The sequence below is a fragment of the Herpailurus yagouaroundi genome, unplaced genomic scaffold, assembly GCF_014898765.1.
Source record: "Herpailurus yagouaroundi ecotype Mexico unplaced genomic scaffold, PumYag 164, whole genome shotgun sequence".
Taxonomy (NCBI): domain Eukaryota; kingdom Metazoa; phylum Chordata; class Mammalia; order Carnivora; family Felidae; genus Herpailurus; species Herpailurus yagouaroundi.
The window spans coordinates 362058-384751 of record NW_024412405.1 but is presented as its reverse complement, the minus strand read 5'-3'; the positions used below and the strand labels follow the sequence as shown (position 1 = coordinate 384751).

Here is a 22694-nt window from a genome sequence, read left to right as displayed (position 1 = left end):
GATAGCGCCCGGGGTGCCGCTTTGAGAGGGGCGTGCTTAGAAAATGAGGCGCAGGACGCAGCTCCCCCGGGGGATGAATCCAACCAGGGAGGGACAAGGCTGTCTCCCTGGGGATCCAGCGGCTGCGGGAGCAGAGGGAGCACAGGTCATTGGTCATTGGGTCATTGGGTCATTGGTCATTGGGTCATTGGCATGTGTCTGAGGGATCCTTGTAGGCAGGGCATGAGGACCCTGCCTTTTCCAGGTCCCCAGGGACCTAGATGGAGGACTGGAGGCCAGTGGGGCATCCGGACTGGCTTGGTGGGGGCAGAGCCAGGATGCGGACCTGGCTCCCTTGGAACCTGTGTTCCCTGACGCTGCGACCTTAGTTTTCTTATCTGTGTAATGGGATTGCCCACTCCCTCTGGGTCTCAAGGCCTTGTTGGAATAGAATTCATCTAACCCTGCAGCCCAGAGGGCACATTCTCCTGCTCCCAGCAGAGGTCACGTTGGTCACAGACTGTCACACCGTGGCCAGGTCCTGGGCCCAGCTGACCCCAGCATGACCCAAAAGTCGTTGAGTGGCTGCAAACCTCCTGCTTTGTGGACACTTGCACCTCCCTGAAAACCTGCCCCTCAAAACAAATGGAGGAAAGACCTTGGGGAGGCCTGGGCCTAACTAGGGCTCATGCCTCCCATCCCGGTCCCTATCCCTCTCTTCTGCCTCCAGGGCTTCCCTCCTCCTCCCCCTCCTCCCAGGACACCTGGCTGGGAGTCTCAGGCAGGCTGTGCTCTGGGGCAACAGGCCAAGGGGACAGCCTCCAGGCATGTGCACCTTTGCCTCTGCCCAGGCTCGGGCTGGCCCCAGACGACCCCCCGTGGGTGCTCTCCCTGGTAAGCTTCTCACCTCCCAAGGCCTCAGCAGCCTCCGACCCTCGTGCAAGGGGCAGTTCGCCCTCCCTGAGCTCCTGTCTTTCAAAGCAGGCCCTCCAGCTCCCCACACGGCTGGGGACTGGGGCACCTGGTGACACCAGGGCTCATAAAAGGCCTCAGGATGACCGCACCGTGAGGGAGCTTCACCTGTTGTTTTATGGAATGAAATACTTCAGGGCATCGTGGGAAGGATCCATTTGGGGTGAGTTTCCACATGAACCAAGGATTGTCCAGGCCTGGGAGGCACCCAGGATGCTCTAAACAGAGGTGCCAGGGACAGGGCTGGGGGGCCTCGGGATCATGAGGTAGGAGGGCAGGGAGTGCCTGCTTTGGGAACTTGACCACAGAGCACAGAGTGTCTGGGTCACTCCCCCAGTCCTGCCCCTGAACTGATGTCCAACAATGCATTTGCATTGCAGCCTCCCCTTTAGTGAATAATGAGAGTTAAAGTTATCTACTAGTAATGAAGCGACTCGCCATCGCCTCCTCTTGGGTGGTGGCGGTGACCTGCCCGCTGAAGGGCAGAAGTGGTGAGACGCCGCACCGAGCGTGCCACCAGGGGGCGCACTGCGCAAGCGCCTTCCGCTTTCCCGGCGCGGTGGGAGAAGCGATCCTCGCGCCGCGAGGATCGGAGGCCAGGGGAGCAGCAAGAGCGGAGACAGGTGGGCGCTGTGACCCCGCTGTGACCGGCGTCCCCCGGAGTCCTTCACCACCCTCCCTCCCCGACTCAGCTACAAAATGGGTCTGAGAGTAGATCCCAGCTTGTGGGTCGTTGTGGAATTAATGACTTGAAATTTGCAGGACCAATCAGGACGGTTTACTGGGCCTGGCGCAGAGCAGACAACGGCTCTCAGCCCTTGCTGGGACCCGCGCGACATTTTCACATGGCAGTGACCCTGGCAGTGCACCGTGTCCTGGGGCGCCGCCCCCACCGCAGGTCACTTCAAGTGACCAGGTTCGCTTCTGCGGAACGACGTGGAGATAAAGGAAACCGCGCTGGCCGCCGCCGTCTGCCCCCCGCCCCCCACTGGAGTGGAAGCTCCTGGAGGCCCCTAGGGGCTCATGCCGGTGCTCAGCAAATACTCAAGGGCGGCGCCGAGGAAGGTGCCTGTGACATGAAACCTGGTGAACAGAGGTGGGTGCAGGGTGACCCCAGTCTCGTAAACATTGTATGTATCAGTCTCTCTCCATACAGAGATCTTTCTAGAGGAGAGAGGGCACGCTCCAGAGAAATACATTAAAATATTGAGAATCTGCAAGTAACTAGAAGAAAACTTAAATGCTTTTTGTGAGCTCCCATATTACCCACAAGCAAGATGCATGTTGGATTTGGGGGAGAAACACCACTGGAGAGAATAGGCTGGGGGCGGGGCCGCGGGGTGTCTGCAGGAAGGGCCGTGTGTAGCCGGTGCGGCCCCATCAGAGATGTGGAGTCAGGATGAGGCCTGGCCTGTCCCTGCCCCCGGAGGGCTCTGTAAGCCTCTCTCACAGGTGTCTGAGTAGGAGGGGGCCAGTGGGGCAGGTCAGGCCTGCGGCCAGGGACAACAGGGGGTCACCACCTGGGACCACTGGCCAAGCCTGTTTGTGACAGAAAATGCCACCAGGGAGCCTGCTTCAGGGCTGCTGGCAGGCTGAGGCAGGGGACCCAGAGGACCAGGGGGCCCCTGAACAAGGGGAAGCCAGGAGAGGGTTCGCAGGCAGCCCGGACGATGGGGTTTTCATTCCCCCCAAGTTTACAGGGCCATCTCATTGCCCACACAGGGGGCGTCCTGTCCTGCCCTCACCACCTGCCAGGTCACTCCACCCTGACCATGCCTCCCATGCCTCCCAGAGCTGGGATGGGACCGAGGCAGCTCCCCCCGCTGCCAGCAGATGGCAGCCCAGGGCTCAGCCCGGACACTCTGGGTTCCCTCCCGGTTCCAGCAGCGAATGAAAGGCCCCACTGCTGCACGGGCTGCACCTCCCCCGTGGAAGCCTCGGCGAGGGCAGGGGTGCGGCTGGCAGGCGTTGGCAGATGACGAATGGAGGCTTGGAGCTTTCCTTGTGTGTCCCCACCTTCAAGAGCCACCGCTGCCCCCCCCCCCCCCCCAGGGGCTTGCTCTGGGAGCAGAAGGCCAGAGCCACAACCACCACACCTGCAAGCCAAGTCCCTCTGGTTACCCCGGGGCCTGCCCTGGACCGGCTCCCCTGCAGATACCCCCAATGACATGGAACGAAAGTACCTCCAACCGTGAGGTTCAGAGGCCCAATGAAAAGTCAAACATGCATCTGATTTGGGAGAATTTATACCCTAAACCAGGGAAAGGTCGCAACCAAGCACACGTGGGGTGTCCCTGCTCCCCAGGCCCCTAGAGGCCAGCAGCCACATGCAATGGCAAGAGACAGACAACGAAAAGATAGTGGGGTACATGCCCAGGGGTCCCCCGGGCCCAGTCACCCTCCTGGCCTGTGGCTAACCGCTGTGGCCTGTGCTGCTCTATAGCAAGGGCCCTGGCCCTGAGGCCTTCTCCTCCCATCCTGGCCAAGGGGCAGACCAGCCATCTGTCCAGAAGCTTCTGAGGTACCCTTTTAGCTGGTGGTAGCAGTGAGGGGTTGGACAGGACAGGGGCCATCTCTTTGGGGGCTGGGAAGCAGTATTCCACATCTCGTGGTGGGGGGGGGTGGGATGGGGATGAGCCGCGGCCCCCAGCCTCCAAGGTGTGGGAGGTCCTCTGTGTATTGCTTGTCTGAACCCCCAGCACATGGGGAGCACTCAGCAGGGCGGCCTTTTCTGGGACCTGGTCACGTGACAGCCCCACCCGACTGGCCAGGGAAGCGGTTTCCATGATTGGATCAGCTGCTCCGGGGCCTCCCTGCTCTCTGGTGGATGCAGCGAGAGATGGAGGCGCCCGCCCACCTCCCAACCCACCTGCGCACACAGTGGGCGTCTGACTCCTCCAACCTTGGGGCCCCGATGTTCCTCACCCTCAGAGATACTTGTCACTGGCCCACGCCCTCTTGCGTGCTTGAGGTTGCTTTATGTGCGTGTATGTATGTGCACGTGTGTGTGACCGCCTGCCCGTGTGTGTGTGTGCATGTGTGTGTATGTGCACGTGTGTGTAGATGCACGTGTGTGTATGTGCACGTGGGTGTGACCGCCTACCCACGTGGGTGTATGTGCACGAGGGTGTGACCACCTGCCGGCGTGGGTACAAGTGTAATGTGCACGCACGTGTGTAGATGTGCATGTACAGTATGCACTTCTGGGTGTGTGTGCATGTGAGTGAGTGTGAGCCAGTGCATCTGCTGGGTTCTCAGTCGCAGGTCAGACCACATGAAATTGAAGTTCTTTGCCCACTTGGCCTGTGGCAGTTTGCTGAGACCTGGATGATGAACGCAGGACTCCTCACCCTTTGCTCAGCCTCCCTCTGTGCCCTCCCCCCCGGCAAGCCCCTCCCCCTCAAGTCCCTACCCCCTCAAGCCCCTACCCCTGGAGCCAAGCCGGATGAGGCAAGGCCCTAGTGCAGCCTCTGGCGCTGGGAGCTCCCACTCCGGCTGCACAGATTGTCTGCTTGTGGCAAAGCTCACCCCCAGGTCCTCAAGGAACAATGCCTACCCTGCCTCGGGGCCCCTTGTGTTGGGGCTTGGACCCCTCAGGTACACCTGGGGCCAAGTCTAGGGCTGTGTGGTCACGGCCACCACCATGCACATGTGACCTGGGGGGGGGGGGTCAGTCATCTGTCACTGAACTCACCTTCCTCCCCCCAGTTACATTTCAGGGAGTGAGATGCATGGAAGGAAGGAGTAGGGATCCCTCAAGAGGCACCAGAGAGAGAGAACACCTTCTGTTCATGCTTTATTGTGTCTTTTTAAAAGATGGTGTCATTGCTCACCCAGCGGGTCAGTGGCTCACACCTGGGTGGTCATCGGGGCCCTGAAATGGTTCAAGTGGCGTTTCTTAGAGCTTCCTATCTGCGTCCCCCGTCCCTCCCTCCCAGGTCTCTGCGGGACCGAGGAGGCCAGGAGATCAGGTGAGCAGCCCAGCCCCCTCTGTTCTGCTTCCTGTCCCCTCTAGATGCCCCCTCGGCCCCCAGCCCTGTCCTGGTGAGAACTACCTCATCCAGAGCTGTTACACACTGTCCTTGGCCTTCCTTCTGGTGGAGTAAGGGATGCAGCACACCCAGCTGGTCCTGGTCCTAGGGGCCGACAGCGGGCTGAGCGGGGGAGAGACAGGTGCCGCCCCTACTGAGCTCAGAGCCCACGGCCACAGGCAGCACCCCTGCGCCCCAGATACATGCCGCCCATCAAGCCCAGGGGGCCCGGGGCCTGGCATCCACAGCCAGACTCCTGGGCAGGCTGGCTGGCCCTCCCACCAGCTGCCTCCCACCCACCCAGTGCCTTTGTCCTCTGCGCTGGGACGCCTGAGCCAGAAGGGGCCCCTGAACATGAAACACCTCAAAGACCAGCCGAGCCAAACCACTCCCCTCGGCCCCACGCCTACCCCTGCCCGTTTCCAGAACACCACAACTTGAGTTTTTCCCCAGTGGTGGTCTCTGGGGTCTCCACTTCCAACCGAGGCTGCCTCTGGGGTGGGTCAGCCGCCCCCCTTCCCTTTGCAGGGACCCCACAACTCGGTGCTGAAGCGTCCCACTGGGCAGTAAGCAGTGGCTGGCCCGCAGGTGCCGAACCCCACCATCTGAAACAGGCCTGAAAGAGCCTGGACAGAGAAGCCATGGCTCTGAGAACTGCGAGGGCAGGTGAGCAGGGCAGTGGGACAGACAGGTGGTCCTGACACCACCTGGTGGGGCGTGAAGGCCAGGCCCACATGGAGGGCCCCCCTACACCCCCTTCCCACTGTCCAGCAGCCCCCCAGCACACAAGCTTGGTTATGTGCCGGCCCTGGCTTGCGGGTTTTCTGGGGCCACTGAGTCAGCAGGTAGGGAGCTGAGACCATGAGGCCGAGTGGGTGACTTCGGGATTGTCTGGCCCGGGGGCAGGGGGTGGGGGGAGCAGCAAGTCAAGCCACCGCGCTGCACCCGTGCGGCTGAATCCATCACCACGTCCGTTCAGAGACAATGAGAAGCATGGGGGCAGCCTCGATTTGGGGTATGACAGGGCGGCTCTGACCTCCTCCAGCCTGGATCTGGGGGTGTGACAGGGAGGCCCTGACCTCTTAGCAAACGCTGGCATGAGTAGACACGGGCAGGGACATGGGAACGTCTGAGGTCAGACTGGGTGACACTCCCTCACAAAACATACACACCTGGGGGAAAGTTTGTGGTAATAACAACACACCGAGTAAGCAAAGGCTTCGGGGCTACAGCTCAAAGCTACTGATGCGGGGTGGAGAGGGGGTGTGCCAGCGAGAGCTCACGAGGGGCCCGTGTGCCCCCGTGCCGCCCTCCCTGCTCCCAAGAGGGGCCTGGGTGACTCAGAACCTGTCCTTTTCATGAGCTGTTCCTCACTGGGCCAGTTACTTAGAAGGACAGGTACCAGCTTTAGAACAGAATAGACTTTTATCTAAATATCTGTTAGAATTTCTTTTAAAAAATGTTTGAGCTAAATAAGCCAAGGTAGTAACATAGTTGTTAATTCCAAGTGGGAAGTTGGATAAATTGCTATTTTCTTTTTGTGTTTCTCTGTATTGTTTAAAGTAAACTAAGGGTGCCTGGGGGGGCTCAGTCACTTGAGCACCCAACTATTGATTTTGGCCCAGGTCACGATCTCACTGTTTGTGGGTTCGAGGCCCGCGTCATGCTCTGTGCTGACAATGTGGAGCCTGCTTGGGATTCTCTGTCCCTCCCTCTCTCTGCCCTTCCCTCTCTCTCTGTCTCTGTCTCTGTCTCTCTGTCTCAACAATAAACATTAAAAATATTTTTAAATAAAAAAGTAAATGGGGCGCCTGGGTGGCTCACTAGGTTAAGCATCCGACCTTAGCTCAGGTCATGATCTCACGGTTCATGAGTTCAAGCCCCATGTCGGGCTCTGTGCTGACAGCTCGGAGCCTGGAGCCTGCTTCAGATTCTGTGTCTGCCTCTCTCTCTGCCCTTACCCCACTTGCAGTCTGTCTCTCTCTCTCAAAAATGAATAAACATTAAAAATAATTTTTTAGGGGCGCCTGGGTGGCTCGGTCGGTTAAGCATCCGACTTCGGCTCAGGTCATGATCTCACGGTCTGTGAGTTCAAGCCTCGCGTCGGGCTCTGTGCTGACAGCTCAGAGTCTGGAGCCTGTTTCGGATTCTGTGTCTCCCTCTCTCTCTGCTCCTCCCCTGTTCATGCTCTGTCTCTCTCTGTCTCAAAAATAAATAAACGTTAAAAAAATTGAAAAAAAAATAATTTTTTAAATAAAAAAAATAAAATAGGTCTAGGGGCCCTTGGGTGACCTAGCAGCCTACCCAGCACCCTTTATGGCCTCAGGACTTCACGGGGGTTGGCTGGCCCTACCCAATCTCTCCCCTAAGAGGGTGTAGGTAGTCAAGACAAATGTGTCTCCTACCCTAGCCCTGGGGCTCGGCCTGTGTGGCAGAGACACCGGCCAGGTGATGGGTCCTCCCTCCCAGTGACCTCTGCGGCCAAAACCCCAAACTGAGAAGCTGGAAGGACCCTCACAGCAACACTTCCCTCTCACCTCTGCCTCCTCCCACTTCACGGTCTGGCCAAGCTGTTGGCTGATGGGATGGGGAGAGCGGGTCTTGCTATGGGGTGAGGGGGCCACAAGGTAAGGGTCATGCCTGAGTCCTGCTGCTCACGTCTCAGCCCCTCCGGGCTCATCAGTGCTGGGTCTCTATGCACACAGGTGAGGGGGGAAGGGTTCGCAGTGGGGTTCTGCCCATCCTGCAGGATGTGGGGCCAGCAGACACTGTGGTAGAGGAGAGCCCCCCACGTCTCCGTGTATAAACCCATAAGCATCACTCACTCGTCTTCTGATGAACCCCCCATGTCCATCTCGGACTGCTTCTCTTCTTTCATGGTGCCTGTGACCACCTGTGGGAAGTGGGAGGAGCAGTTTAGGGGACAAGGGGAGGGAGGCAAGCATAGCCACTAAGGCCGGAACTGATGCACCTGCCTGAGGATCAGACGGGGGCCTGGAAACTGTGCCGGCACTGGGCATCTTCCCATGAGTTTGGGCACCATGAAGTGAAAATTGCCAATCGGGGGACCCTGGCCAAGGAACTGTGCCCTCCATGTGGGCCACTGTGACTTCTGGACTGTAATCCCAACTCTGCCACTGGATGACCTTCCTTGAGTCCTTAAAACCCATGGTGCCTCCAAGACAGCTTCGTGAGTAGCTAATAACCAGCATTCTTTACTGTACGGTGTGTTCTGAGGGCAAAGACTTGGAAGAAGTAATTAAAAAACAATCCCTGGGTAGGAGCTTAAACATGAGAGAGCTGGAAAACTTGCAGAGGTAGCTGCCCATTACAGCTGAGAACTGGAGGGCATTGTGGGACGCTTGTGTTGGGTCCAGACAGGCCTTTGGTCAACCCCTTCATTTCACAGAAAATGATGATACTATGACGATGAGGATGAGGATGCGGACGAGGTGGCAGTGGTGGTGGTGGTGATAATGGTGATGGTGATACCTGCTACTGAGGCTTTCTGGGTCTAGGCACTATTCTGAGAGCTTTACAGAACCACCCTGGGATGTGGGTGCCACTAAGATCCTCATTTTACGAACGAGACCACCGAAGCACTGGGAGGTGTGTACTCAAATACTTGAGTATTTACTGGCAGAGCCAGACGTGGAGGCCAGGTCCTTGACTCCCAAGCCTGCGCCCTTCATTCCACCCCAGCATGATCCCAGAAGAGGTTCTTAGGGCCTGGGGGCACCCTGAGGGTTGAGCCAGGCCTTAGCATCTCTGGTGATGCTGGAATGCATGCAGGTTGGAGGATGAGGAGGAGGCAAGGGTGGCCTTTGGACCCCTGCCTCTACCTCAGCCTCCACACATGCATGTGGGGCAGGTCCCCTGGACAAGCCTCGTGGGTCCCGAGCACCAGCATTCCCGGCAACAAGCCTGGCTCTGTCGTCTGAGGGCTTTTACCTCCTCCGCATGGTCTCCCAGATCAATCTCCACAAACACAGATGGTTTCTGTGAATGGAAACCAAAGAGGTGTGGATGGTGGGCTTGGGTGGGCTGGAGAGGAGAGAAGGCTTCCCGGGGGGGGGCAGTGGGCTCCGGGCCCTGGCACAGCTAGGGTCTCATGACCACCCCCAGGACCACCACCGGTGGCTGTGCTCAGCGGGGGCTCCTGAGGAGCTGGTAGAGAGCTGCTGGCAGTACGGACGGCAAGGCGCCCACGGCCAGCTCTGGCAGAGAGGAGGGAGGGGTACGGCCTCCCCTCTCCCCCTGCTCACTCCCTCAGTTGCCCTGGCTTCACCTGTCTGAGATTGCCTCAAGGTGATGCCCAGAGCTGCGGCATCCCCTCTACATCCTCTCCAGACCTGCATGCGGCCCCACGACCCTCCTGGGACCCTCACCCCGCACCGGTGAGGACTCACACTGAGGTGTGGAAGCAGCTTGACCCAGGAGGGGTTTCCAGTGGGAGTGCTTTAGTGAACGCCACAGGTATTTGTGGGTGAGCTCCTGGAATCCCAGGGACCATCTGTCATAGGCCCAGCTTCCCCCTCCCACGTGGATCGGGAAGGGGAACGAGAGCCTTCTTCCTGTGGGATGTGGCCAGTGGGGATTCCTACCGCAGCGCACATGGGTCTCTGGGCAGAGCGTCAGGGCATGGGACTGGGGACACTTCAAGGCTGGGCTTTCCACGGCCACCCCCGTCAGGTCCCAAAGGCCTCAGGCAGCCACGTCGGGAAACAGGGGTGCCCAGCACCAGCTGGGAGCATGGAGCTTGAGCAAAGGCTCTTGGGTAGAGGTCGTGCTCGGTCCAGCCTACACGTGGTCCTGCCAAGGTGACCCCAGGCCCACGTGTCCAGCCTGCTCGTGGCCCCACAGGACTGTGCCTGTTAGCCCTCTCTGTTTGACAAAAGTCAAACGCTCTTGCCTCTTTTCCCAAAGGCTCATCCAGCTTTATGGACTCCAACTCTGGTTCCTGGGGAAGACACCAAACAAGTAAATAACAGCAGGGCCCGAGGACGACAGACGTGTGTCCACACTATAGGCGTGCCCGGCCCGTCCTCCCACTCCTGCCACTGGCCTCTAGGTGGCCTCACCGCCGGCCCCGCCCAGCCACCATCAGGGTCCAGCTTCCTGAGGGAGTCCCGATTCTTTTCCTGCTTCTCTTCCTCTGGGTCTGCCTTACTGTGGGAGGAGCGGGGACAACGGGTCAGCATCAGTGTCCTGAGATGCAGCTTTGGGCTGGCGCTTTCTCCCCCTGGGTGTTGGGAGGCTCGGGGATGCACCCCACAGGACAGGGAGGGACAGGGTGTGGAGAACCTTCCGCGTGCCTGGGGGTGGGAGGGTGAGTGGGCGGAGGGCCAGGCAGAGGTGTCCCTTGCTAGGCATCGAGGAGTAGGCGGTGTTACTCGAGGCTGGTTCTGTGGCAATGGGGGTGGCGCTGGGGGGCTCTGTCTGTGGCGATGGTGGTGGTGCTGGGGGCGGTGTCTGTGGCGAGGATGGTGGCGCTGGGGGTGGTGTCTGTGGTGATGATGGTGGCACTGGGGGCGGTGTCTGTGGTGATGATGGTGGTGCTGGGGGTTGTCTGTGGCAATGATGGTGGCACTGGGGGGCTCTGTCTGTGGCGATGATGGTGGCGCTGGAGGCAGTGTCTGTGGTGATGGTGGTGGCGCTGGGGGGGTGTCTGTGGCGATGATGGTGGCGCTGGAGGTGGTGACTGTGGCGATGATGGTGGTGTTGGGGGCTGTCCACCAGTGATGCTGCACATCCACATCTTTCCCAAACAGTGAGACCTCTGGCATGACCAGCGGTCTGGAGTCGAGTGGGAACGTTTGCTAAGACAGGTGCCAGCTCCCAGACTCCGGGCCATGGCCAGCTGGGGTCCACATGGGGAGGCAGGTGCTGTGGGGTGTGCGGCTTGCAGCCCTGGCACCCCTCCCACCTTGAGCCGTCGGGGTCTTCTCAGGACACCCCAGGACTCCTTTGGGGTCCAAGCGTCAACCTTGGGGCTGGCCCCAGCCCCCACCCTGCTGTGTCCTGTGTCCTCCTCACGTCTCTGAAAACCACCTGTGCTGGACAAAGACCACTTACCAGTTGGCATCCTCAGTGTCACTCTGTAGGTCTCTTCCCTGGTCCTCTGACTCTGGGGAGGAAGGGGCAGCGATCGTCGTCAGAACTCCTGGGCCCGTGGCCGCCCTGCGAGCACTGACAGCGCATCCTGCAGGCATTGAGTCCGGGAGGACAGTCCAGGTCCCATTTCCCCGTGGCCACATCCAGGCCCAGAATGCTAAAGGTGGCCGCTTCCCTGTACCTGCTCCCCTTCCTGCCAGCAGCTCGGCGCCCCCGTCCCCCAACCCAACACACATATGGGGCCCAAGATCCAAATGCAGTCCTGCTGCGGGGGTGGAAGTTACAAAGCCTTAAATTGTTCTTCGATAGGCCTTGTGGGGTGCCTCGGAGCACCCTGATCCTGCAGGGAGGATTTTCTCACAGAACTTGGTGGTGTCCCGTCCATGGGGCTCCCAGGCCTCAAGGCCGGGGGCCCCTGCGGACCGGAGAGCTGATGGCTGGGCTCCGGGAGACAGCCTGCAGGCTGCTTCTGTGTGGAGACCAGTAGAGTAGCTGGGTCTCCAGCTTTTCCATGCCATCCCTGCCCTGGGCCTGGCCTCTCGGGGCCCCCCTGCCTCATGTCAGGAGGCCTGACTGGAGGGAGGCCCATCTTAGCCAGGCCTCCCTGGCGCTCAGCGCACGCAGCCTTGGCTGTGTTGTTTGGGCCCTTCTCGGTGACTCACGAGCCCCCTGTGGCTAAGAACTAGGGTCTTCTTCCTCCTCTCGTCCTTCATGCCCACACTGGTGCAGGGACTGATGCTGATGTGTGCTCGGGTCTTCAGAGAACATTTCAGAAGCTTGTGGCTCTCGAGACGTCCTTTGGGCCAAAAAGGCTCAGCCCAGTCCCCACCTCAGAGAGAAGGACTCGAGTGATTCAGAAGCAGTAGTTTTGGGATTTTAAAATTGACTTCTTTTGGAAAATCTTCAGCAGGCCCCTACCTGTAGGCACACGTGTGTGTGTGTGTGTGTGTGTGTGTGTGTGTGTGTGTTTTAGAAGACACGGCTGATCCCTGAACCTGCTGCTCCCTATGATACGTATCTGGCAAGAAGAGAAGAATCACTAAAAAGAGAGACATGATTTTTTTCTCCAAAGTAGACCCTCTGGGGCATATGTCATATGGAGGAATATTAATACTTATGTGTCTGCTGGTCTCACCTCCTTTCCCTCTTCTAAGAAAGCTCCTGAGATTATCAGGGCTCTGGGCGTACGGGGCAACCAGTGACACCTTAATCCGAAGGGCTCAGCCAATGGCCGTCCACCAGGCAGAGGCCTGGGGGCTGAGGAGTGTTGCCTCAGAGCTGAGTGGGGTCTGAGGTCGGAGAAGCGGGGCCTCCAGAGGTTTAGCAACAAAGGGAATAGAACGTTTCCTTTGGTTCTGCTCTTCAGCCGAGATGTGAACATCGTCAAATGCTTGCAGATTATTTTTGGGGTATGAGACAGCCCCTCGGGGCGCAGTGGGAGTCGGGCCTCAGCCACCTCCTCTGGGAAGTAGGAAGTCGCATAAAAGGCACTGAACTGCCTGGGGAGGGGAGACCCTCTTAACCGGTGTTGATCCTGTGATGGGGGTCAGAGGCCTGACTTGGCCTTATAGCCTGGCTGTACCCACCCTGCTGACTTTATCCCTTGGAGAAAGCCCACCTCTCAGGGGCAGCCCCCCACTTCCTCTCTGGACACACCCTCCCTGGAGCACCAGCTCGGTGGAGGGACGGCCGGGGGGCAGGAGGGGCGGCAAGGCAGGCCTGGGCTCTGGAGTCCAGGGTGGGCATCGTGGACACAGCAGAGTGAGCCGGGCAGCTCCTGTGGTGGGTCCCATGCTGGCGGCCGGTGGCTGGATTCCTGCTGTCCCCTCCTACACCGAGCTGGTCCTGGGGCCGGCTTGGACCTCTCATCTGCAGACTTAGTCCGGCCGCCCCTCGCTTGGAGCATTGGGCTAGCTGGCCTGTGTCCTGCGTCCGTGGCATCTCAGTACCTGTGGGTTCGGGCGGCACCTGCCTCATTGCCCTTGCTCCCTGCAGGTGTACGGAGGTGTGTCCTGGGCACCTGGCAGGGCCACCTCTTCTGGTCTCAGTTTACCACGTGGACAGTGGGACCGGAGCAGCCCTTCCCAATGCTCTCCGTCCCGCGGGCTCCAGGGGGCCTGAGCCCCACTGCTGAGTGGTGTCCGAGGCCACCTGGGAGCCACGTGGGGATCTGCCATTCATGCTGTTCGGGGAAACCCTGTGGTGCTGGCAGGAACATCCAGAAATAGCGGGCACCGAGCCTGTCCTCTCCTGCAGCTGCCCCGAAGTGGTGGCATTATCAGGACACGTCTACTTGCTTCTTTGGGGAATTTTGCTCCTCTTGAGTGAGCCTCAAGTGAGACAGGGTCGCCGTGTTCAGAGGCTTTGGGGGACAGAGGGTAAGAGCCCAGCGGTGGCTCTGTGCTGCTGGCCGGCACCCCTTCCCCCGAAACAACACCTCTTTGGATGTTTACGCTGAGAGAACAAATATTTTTACACCCCTACCTCTCAAAATCATCCATAGGTCTTGAACAAACAAACCACATTTCCTGCTTACTGGGTTTCATTTCCAGAGTCCTGACCTCAAAAAGGGCCGCTCGCTGGGTGACCTTCCCAGGAGAAGCAGAACTCCTGGGGGCCCTGCAAATGACTGAACCAGTCCCCTCATCTCAGCCAGCTCAGGGCCCTGCTCCTCTGGGGAGAGGACCACGAGACACCTATCCACTGGGGAGCCCAAGTGGCTAACATCCAAGGAGCGGCCATGCAAGCACTAGGTATTCCGCACCCCCGCCCCCGCCCCGCCCACGACCGCGTGTTGAGGGATATCCTAGGTGGCAAGAACCGGCACGTGTAACGTTACCTAGCTGGCCCGTGTCCTGTCTGCCGGCCCTGTGGGCTCACGGCTGACCTGGCCCGGGAGGACCCCAGGTTCCCCGAGAGGGACTGACCCCCACGCTTCCCATGGCCACGGCCCTCCTGACCTCCTGACCTCAGCAGAGCTCACCGGGGCCCACTCAGTGGGCCCTGCCCTCAGGCTGGCCTGGTTCTGTCACTTTGGGTGTGGGCAGGGGCGGCGGGGCCGGGCCGGAAGGAGGGGCGTGGCTGGCCTACCCAGCTCCCCGCTCAGCTTCTTGACGCAGCGCAGAGGGTCCCCCTTCTGCAGCAGACCACCCACGCTCCTGCTGCGCTGCAGCTCGACCATCTCGCTGGCCGCCTTGAGGTGTCTGGGGGCTCCCCCCAATGGAGGGGCCCCAGGGCCCGGCCTGTGCCTCCTGTGTGCTGCTGTGTCCTTCTCCATCATCCTCCCTCCGTCAGGGCTCCAGAAAGAAGAGGGACGTGGGTTCCCGAGTGCGCCCTCAGACGCAGAGCATGGCTTCCGACCTCCCTCCGATCCAATGAGCAGCCCAGTGTGCCCTGCGGGCCCCTGTTGCCAAGCGGCCCCTGTGACATCACTGCAAAGTCAGAGGTCAGCCCCACCCCCACCTGCGAAGGAGGCTGAGGCCCCTCCTTGTGGATGCGGCAGCACTTGTGGTGCTGGGGCCTTTGGACAATTTCCTCATATTGAGCATCTTTGTCCTGTCAGGGACATGTCATTGTGGACCAAACTCAGGCAAAGGGACCAGGGGCTCGGAGGGGAGGGGACATGCTGACAAACCCGGTTCTGCACCCCCCCACCCCCTGCCACTGTCAGTCTGCTCGTGTGGCTGTGGAGAACAGCAGGCGACCAGGACAAATAACACTTGTCCCTCACAGTCTGGGTGAGGACCCGGGACAGATGACACTTGTCCCTCACTGTCCGAGGACCCAGGACAGATGACACTTGTCCTCACAGTCCGGGTGAGGACCTGGGACGGATGATACTTGTCCCTCACCATCTGAGGACCTGGGACGAATGACAGTTGTCCCTCACTGTCCGAGGACCTGGGACGGATGACACTTGTCCCTCACAGTCCGGGCGAGGAGCCTGCTCCCCTGGGACTGCTCTCCCGGCCTGCATGCCGCCTCCCATCCCTTACTCACTTGTCTCTCTGCATGTCTGTGTCCTAATCTGTTTTTCTTCTTTTGAGTCTAGTTGACACACATTACATCCGTTTCAGGAGTACAACATAGTGACCCGACTTCTTCCTGCCGTGCTCCCCGCACACGTCGTCCACTGTCATTGGCTCTATTCTGTTTCATCCTGGACTTGTCCACTCGGTAGCTGCAGGCCTGCACCTCCCCTGGCAGCCTAGTTTGTTCTTTGTATTTAGGGGTCTGAGTCTGCTTAAATGTTTATTATTATTATTATTATTTTGACAGAGTTCAAGCACGAGCAGCGGAGGGGCAGAGAGAGGGAGACACAGAATCCAAAGCAGGCTCCAGGCTCTGAGCTGTCAGCACAGAGCCCGACGCGGGGCCTGAACCCACAAACCGTGAGATCATGACCTGAACCAAAATCTGACACTTAACTGACTGAGCCACCCAGGCGCCCCAGATTCTTTTTTTTTATTCATTGGGTTATTTTAGATTCCACTTATGAATGAAATCATATGGTATTTGTCTTTCTCTGACTTATTTCACTGAGTGTAATATACTCTAGGCCCACCCATGCCATCACATATGGGATATCTTTCTATGGCCGATACTCCGTCCTGTACAGACACATATGTATCCGTTCATCTGTGACAGACACTTGGGCTGCATCCGCATCTTTGCTATTATAGATAATGTAACCATCAGAGTGTGTGCGTCCCTTTGAGTATTTTTCAACTCTTTGGGTAAATAGTGCGATTGCTGGGTTGTATGATAGTTTTATTTTTAATTTTTTGAGGAACCTCCACACTTTTCCAGAGCAGATGCACCAGTTTGCATTCCTACGAACAGTGCAAAAGAGATCCTTTCTCTCTGCATCCTTGCCAACATCTGTTGTTGCCTGAGTTGTTAGCCATTCTGACAGGTGTGAGGTGGTATCTCATGGTGGTTTTGATTTGTATTTCCCTGATGATGAGTGATGTTGAGCATCTTTTCATGTGTCTGTTGGCTGTGTCCTAATCATACGGGATTAGGGCCCACCCTTGTGACTTCATATAACCTTAATTACCCCTTTAAATGAAGAGCCAATCGCCAAATACAGTCACAGGGTGAAGTGCTGGTGGTATGAGTTTTTTGGGGGGGACACAATTCAGCCCATAACACAGCTTGACAGAGGACATCTGGTGTCATCCCAGCACATGCTTATCTGCAAACTTCCAAGGCCACGGGGACAAATCACAGTATGTGCTTCCCCTGAGCAACCAGTTGATCATAAATATTCAGAATGGGGCAAATGGTACTCCCTGGCTCCACACGCACTTCTACCTTGTCCGAAACTCTTCAGAGCATCTCCGCTGACAGGAGGGCTCAGGTCACCCAGCCGAGGGGCCGGTGCAGGTGCTGGTGTGGGGCCTAGATTCCCGAGTGCAGAGGGCTAGTCTTGGAGAGGCCAAGGGACAAAAGCCAGGATGGTGGGTCGCTTACGTTATCTGGAGGAAGAGCAAGATTGAGGCCCCTGAAAGCCACTGTGACCTGTCACTAGGGGTCCTGGGAGAGGACCTTCTGGTTCCCGTGCTCCCCAGGCTTTCCTCCTTTCCGCCCTCCTGGTTCCCTGGGTCCCACGTGTCTGAATCAGCCAGGAGCCGCCCTGTGGCCTTGTCGTGGCCCTGCCGTGGCTGCTCGTGTCCATCCTGACTGATGCTGGCAGCCTCCGACCCGGCGGCCTCATGGGCAGGCGCTCCTCTCTGCACCCCTCAGACCCCTGGCACCACCCCACCACACTGAGCCACCAGGAGGGGCCGGAGGGAAGCAGTAATGGCACTTCACTCCCCAAGTCCATGCCCCCAGGGAAGGGCTGACCCCCCACCCCCCCACCGGGTGTCCCCAGAGCCAGACCATTGGCTTCTTTCATAACAGCCGACTCAGGCTGGAACTAAAACAGCAGCTGAGTGAAAACCGAACGGAAAGAAGAAAGGACCAGGGAAAAGAGGTCTGCTCTTGCCCTGCAGGCAGGGTCTCCCCCAAATGCAATGCAGCCTCCCCTCCTCCACCCACCCAGGTGTGACTGGGTCCTCAGCACCTTCCACCTCCCGGAGGCACCTGCCCCTCCCTTAGATGCTGGCCTGTGTCTGGTCCTGGAGCACGAGGCCCACTGAGTCTCAGAGACCGTGGCACAAGACAGAGCCCACCTTCCCCTCCTGGGGCTGGATGCCTGCAGGTTCCCAGCAGGACACGGGCCATGGCAGTCGCCGTGCTGACCCACATGTCTCCATCCCGGAGAGCATGCAGTTTCCAGCTTGATCTAAAGGCCCACAGCTGCACCTCACCTATCACAGGGACGTCACCCACCATCACAGAATGACACAGGGCTCGACCACACACCCCCAGCTCCCACGTGCAGTTGTCAGTTGGTGCACCTGGGAGACCAAGCCAGTCCTCAGAAAGAATAAAAGGTCTGTTTTAATTGGCCAGTAAAATACATTGCAAATCATTAGTATCTTATAAACAGAAACATTAAGTTACAAATCCATGTTAAAAATTGCAGTTCTGTGCAGCCTCATAGCTGTGTGTCCCAAAGTTTTTGCAACATTTTCCTCCACCATTTTTGTGACAAGTAATGCTACTATCTGCCATCAGTCAGAGTCTGAAGGACAGTATTTGCAAAGAAGGGCAGATACGGGCACAAGGTCTACGTGTCAGACAGTGCTTTCCAAGTGTCGAGGGCTAACTGCTCCTCATCAGGGGCCCCGACCCCTAAGAGATGCCCCTCCACTGCCTGGCGGCTTCTAGGAGCTTCTGAGACACAGCAAATTGCTGCTCCTGGGGCCTGGGGTGGGGGTGGGGGTGTCCCGGCTCAAGCTCAGGACATCCTCACTTCCCCTGGGGACTGCGGAGGGCCTGGGACTGGCATCTGGGGGGGTGCACTGCAGGCCCGCTGTCGCTCCGCCGTGGCGCCCTCCCCTTTGATGAGCACAGGTTTACATGTTTGAGGTACTTGATATCAAAGAGCTCATTAGAAGCAGTCCTTTAAAAACATTAAGAAAACCAGGTTGAAAATAATGTACATTTCTTATCTTAAAAACCTTCCCCAAACTCCCACAAGGGGCAGCCAGTGTGGATTCTACTTTGAAGCCCCACAGACGGCAAAACAACCACAGCTTTTGCTTGAAGGGGCACACTTAGCCCGCCGCTGGCTCCGGCAGCGTCTGTAGGCCACGGACTGGCCTCTGCGGCCCACGGGACGGGACTCCAGCATCTGGGAGGGCAGACTGGAAACCCCGCCCAGGTGCTCTCTGCAGGACCCTGTACCTCCAAAACATCAGGAGCATCCTCAAATTGTGACTTCGTGCGGTTACACACCACGAAGCCACAAAGCGGGCCCTTCAGCCAGGAGGAACACCACCAGGAGGCACGCTCACGGGAAACAAATCACGCCACTAGCATCCCGTCTTGTGGAAGCAGGATGTTAAGGAAGAGTGCCGGAGGGCTCCGGGGGCGCGGGCACACAGAACCCCACAAAGGCGAAAGCACACAGACGCAAGCAGTGCTACGGGGCGCCGGCCAGCAGGGTGAGCAAAATGCACAGCCACCACAGGCAGAGTCCCTGCAGTCCCCTGAGCCCGGTGCGTGCCATCTGTGTGAGCTGAAGACGTGTGGGTCCCTTTCCCTGCTGGCTGCGGCCTCTCGTCTTTCTCCTGTCCCCTCCTTCCCGGAGACCGCGGCTCTCCTGGGGCAGCACAGGGCCATCCCGGCCAGGACAGCCTGCAGGCTTCAAATGGAATGGGTGGAGGTCTCAGATTGCTGCCTGACGTAGTTCTGGAAGCTCTTGTCTCCGATGGGGTGCTCCCTGCAAAGGGGAGATGGAGGAGAGGAGGGAGTGAGGCACAGCCCCCCATTGTCAATTGCCCATCTGCATGTTTTAATACTGTTTTTTCTATGTGGTACATATTCACTGTAATAAAATGAAAAATACAGACACGAAAAAAAAAAAAAAGCCAGAAATCACCTGTAGAAGCATAGGTGTAACCTGGAGACAGACAAAATGTGTGGAACTTCTGGCCCCAGAAATCTAATTTCGGAAGCAAGTGGGTTGGGAAGCAGGAGGGTCTGGGGGTCGAGAGGTCAGGAGGGTCTGGAGGGTCTGGGGGCAGAAGGGTCTGGGGGACAGGATGGTCAGGAGGTCTGGGGGTCAGGAGGGTCTGGGGGCAGGAGGGTCCAGAGGGTCTGGGGGCAGGAGGGTCAGGAGGTGTGGGGGGCAGGAGGGTCTGGAGGGAGGAGGGAGGAGGGTATGGGGGGCAGGGGGTCTGGGGACCAGGAAAGTCTGGGGCGTAGGAAGGTCTAGGGGGCTGGGGGGCAGGAGGTTCAGGAGGGTCCAGGGGACAGGAGGGTCAGGAGTGTCCAGGGAACAGAGAGTCAGGAGTGTCCAGGGGACAGGAAGGTCTGGGGGGCAGGAGGGTCAGGAGAGTCTGGGGGAAAGGAAGGTATGGGGGACAGGAGGGTCTGGGGGGCTGGAGGGAGGGGGGTATGGGGTACAGGAGGTCTGGGGGACAGGAAGGCCCTGGGGGCAGGAGGGTCTGGGGGGCAGGAGGGTCAGGAGGGCCTGGGGGACAGGAAGGTCCAGGGGGCAGGAGGGTCTGGAGGGTCTGGGGGACCTGAGGGTCAGGAGGGTCTGGGGGACCGGAAGGTCCAGGGGACAGGAGGGGCTGGGGGCTGAGGGTCTGGAGGGAGGAAGGTGTGGGGGGCAGGGGGTCTGGGAGGCACTGGAGTAGGCTGGTGTTGTCCCCAGGACACTGTCCAGCACACCCTGAGAGTGCAGTAAGGCTGCTCTGAGACGGGAAGCCTGCCTCAGTGGTCATGGCTGCATACAGGTGGCTTCAGGTCGGGCCTCACCCCAGCAAGCTCCTCTCAGCCACCTCCCCTGCCCCTGCCATCCGGATGCCCAGTACTCACTGGCTCCCATACTTGGTCTTTTTGAACTTGTCCCTTCGGTACTGGGCGTGCTCCTGCTCCAGGGCCCCCACCCCAGTGATAACCTGCTTCAGAGTCTTGTAGGTCTCCTGGGGGTCGTCGATGATGAACGTGGAGTACTCCTCCTGCTCGGGGCCGTCGTACACAGATCTGCTGCCACAGGCCTCTGCAGCGTTGGAGAGGCCAGAAGGTCAGGCGGGACCTCTATGGGGCAGCCTGCCAGGTAAGGGCTGACCATCCCCACACACACACATACACACACACACACGAAGAAGCAGAGGCTGATGCCCGTTTCTGACCAGCTCATCTCCGAGGCAACCCGCATCTGTCCACGCCCCACTGTTCAGCAAACCAGAGCTGGCAGATGTATGCTTCTCGAAGATCGGCCAGGCTGGCGCAAGGGCCTGTGGGGTCACCCGGGGTCAGTTTGGGGAGGTGACCTCAAGGAAAGCCCCATCTTAGAAAGGGGGTTCCTGGGTTTCACTCACTTCGGTGACCCAGCATTTACGTGCATACCCCATGGCTGGACACGTGGGCACATGAGAAGCCATCCTCACGGGCGTCACTTCTCAACCAGTCTGTGTTAGCAGCTTCCTAGGACCTCTGTCACCCCCACCTGCTAGACAGGTGACTTTCTCATCAGATCACCTCACTCCTGCTGAAGACCATGCTGTGGCCTTCAGGCATCCACAGGAAGCACCCAATCACCTGAGCTGGGCCCGCCCCCCCCCAAACCTGTCCTCAGTCACCTGAGCTGGGTCCACCCCCCCAAAACCTGTCCCCAGTCACCTAAGCTGGGCCCTACATTCCAGGGCCACAGAGGCAGGTTGGAAGACATGCCATCTGTATAGCATCTGGCCTAGATGAGCCTGGATCTGCGGACCCCTCACCCGTCTGTACTGCTGTCTCATTATCACAGAAGCTCTTATGTACACTTTACTGTCTTTACTTCCAACCCAGGAAAGATCCCCTAATTCTTACTGAGAAATCACAAGTTTGTAGAAAGGAAAATTGGGAAGATTTAAAGTTGCAAAGGAAAAGAGAATCTGTCGTGAAGAAGATAAGTAACTGTAAACATGAGAGGAAAATGGGGGGAGAGCCTGGTGGATGCCCAGGGTGTGGAGTGTGAGTTCAGCCTTTCCCTTTTTATGTAAAATGTGGGGTTATGGTCTCCAGAGCCAGACTAGCTGGATCCCCTCCCCAAAGCCCCCACTTGTGGTAGCGACCTGGCCTTGAGCAGTTGACTTAAGTCCGAGCCTCAGCAAACCCCTCTGGGAAATGGGGGCACCGGTGTTCCAAGAGGCCCCTGCCTGGGGCCTGGCAGTATGTGTGAACTGTGGCTGTTATAAAGACAGAGAGACACAGAAGAGGGTCACAGCCGGCATGGACAGGTCAAAGAGGACACCCCCTGAATAAGCACATGTCTGTGATCAGAAGGCAACCAGAAACAAAGACTCCCACTGCCAGGGCGATGCTGGTGGAGTCGGGCAGACACCTTCAGAATGCAAGGATCTGCAGCTACCTGCATCCTGCGGGGCCCCGGAGCGGAGGGAGGAAGGCAGCGGCGGTGGCTGGGGGAAGGACATGGGTGGCCGGGGCCAGGCTCACCTCACACCTGTGCTAACTGCCTCACAGGGGTTGTTTCATCGGACCCCGGATTAACCCAGGCGGGACAGCACCGTCTCCACCCCGTTCCATGGAAGAGGACATCAGGGCTCGTCTCTGGATGGAGGCCTGGGAATCCTGGACAAACTTAACGCAGGGCACTGAGGACTGTAGCCCACATGGGCCAGGGCTGGCAGCGACTGAGAGGCCAGACCCAGGAGGAGGCCTGAGGCCTGACGACAGGCAGGTGAAGTGTGGGCTCGAGGCTGTGTGAGTCCTCCCGCTTAACCTTCCCAACACCCTGACGGAGGGGCAGGAGGGGCACTCGTGCCTACTCTGCAGAGGAAGAAGCCGGCTGCTATCCCAGGATGCACCACAAGAGCAGTGACCTGCTGTCACCTTGAAAACCTCATCTGTACCATTCTCTGTCCAGTGGCCCAAGCCCTGCGATGGCTCTTCAACCAGGACCCCACCAGGCCCCACGCTAACCCTTCCCTGCCTGATGCACTTGGTTTTGTGGTTGGCAGACTTCAGGGGCAGGGTTAAAGAACCAGGGGTGCCCAAAGGAGTGTGGCCAGGTGAGTCCATGCCACATGATGGGGGCAGAGGTCGAACCTCTCGCACAGGCAACTGTAACACAGCTTCCTCCGAGGGCCAAAAGGCTGCTGTGCCCAAGAGGCAAGGACTGACGACATCAGGTGGAAATAAGCCCCATGGTCCCAGTGCTCAAAAAGATGGTTTGACTAATATAAAGGGAGTATCTCAAGATGATTAGGTTGCTCTGACAACAATCTGCCTCAAAGAAGCACTGAGACTCCAGGCAGAGGCCTGAAGACTGAGAAGTGAGTCAATGCTACAATGCCTAGGTGAAGTGTAAGGTGTCCAATCATGGTGATGCTCTATGAACACCTATCCAGATGATTCCTATACTGGGAGGGAGGCTGAATGTGCAAGACCTCTTTCCATTACTTCCATCTACCATCCATCTATCCATCCATCATTCAGCCATCCAACACCCATCCAACCGTCATCCAT

General features: G+C 58.4%; 2 protein-coding genes across 9 annotated transcripts in view; both read right to left on the bottom strand.

Annotated features, from left to right (window-relative positions):
- Positions 1-4731: 4731 nt before the first annotated feature.
- Positions 4732-14496, bottom strand: CUNH13orf46 (chromosome unknown C13orf46 homolog). 6 transcript variants are annotated; one of them, XM_040486988.1, is made up of 9 exons: positions 14187-14496; positions 11058-11109; positions 10064-10151; positions 9895-9942; positions 8934-8981; positions 7808-7875; positions 7520-7586; positions 5007-5087; positions 4732-4825 (listed from the first exon to the last, which is right to left on the bottom strand). In XM_040486988.1, exons 1-9 carry the CDS (start codon positions 14374-14376, stop codon positions 4793-4795), a joined length of 675 nt encoding a protein of 224 aa, XP_040342922.1. In that variant the 5' UTR covers positions 14377-14496; the 3' UTR covers positions 4732-4792. The 6 variants fall into 6 exon arrangements, 4 of the variants coding, with proteins under 4 accessions (XP_040342922.1, XP_040342923.1, XP_040342924.1 ...); XR_005793900.1 differs by having other exon boundaries at positions 4804-4825; positions 7520-7675; XM_040486989.1 differs by lacking the exon at positions 8934-8981.
- A 3027-nt stretch (positions 14497-17523) lies between these two features.
- Positions 17524-22694, bottom strand: part of RASA3 (RAS p21 protein activator 3) — a 120777-nt gene continuing 115606 nt past the window's right edge. For all 3 annotated transcript variants that reach the window (XM_040486985.1, XM_040486986.1, XM_040486987.1), the window contains 2 exons: positions 20037-20220; positions 17524-18933 (listed from right to left, as the gene is read on the bottom strand). In XM_040486985.1, coding sequence (XP_040342919.1) covers positions 18858-18933; positions 20037-20220 — 260 coding nt within the window. In that variant the 3' untranslated portion in view covers positions 17524-18857. The remainder of the gene's footprint in view (positions 18934-20036; positions 20221-22694) is intronic.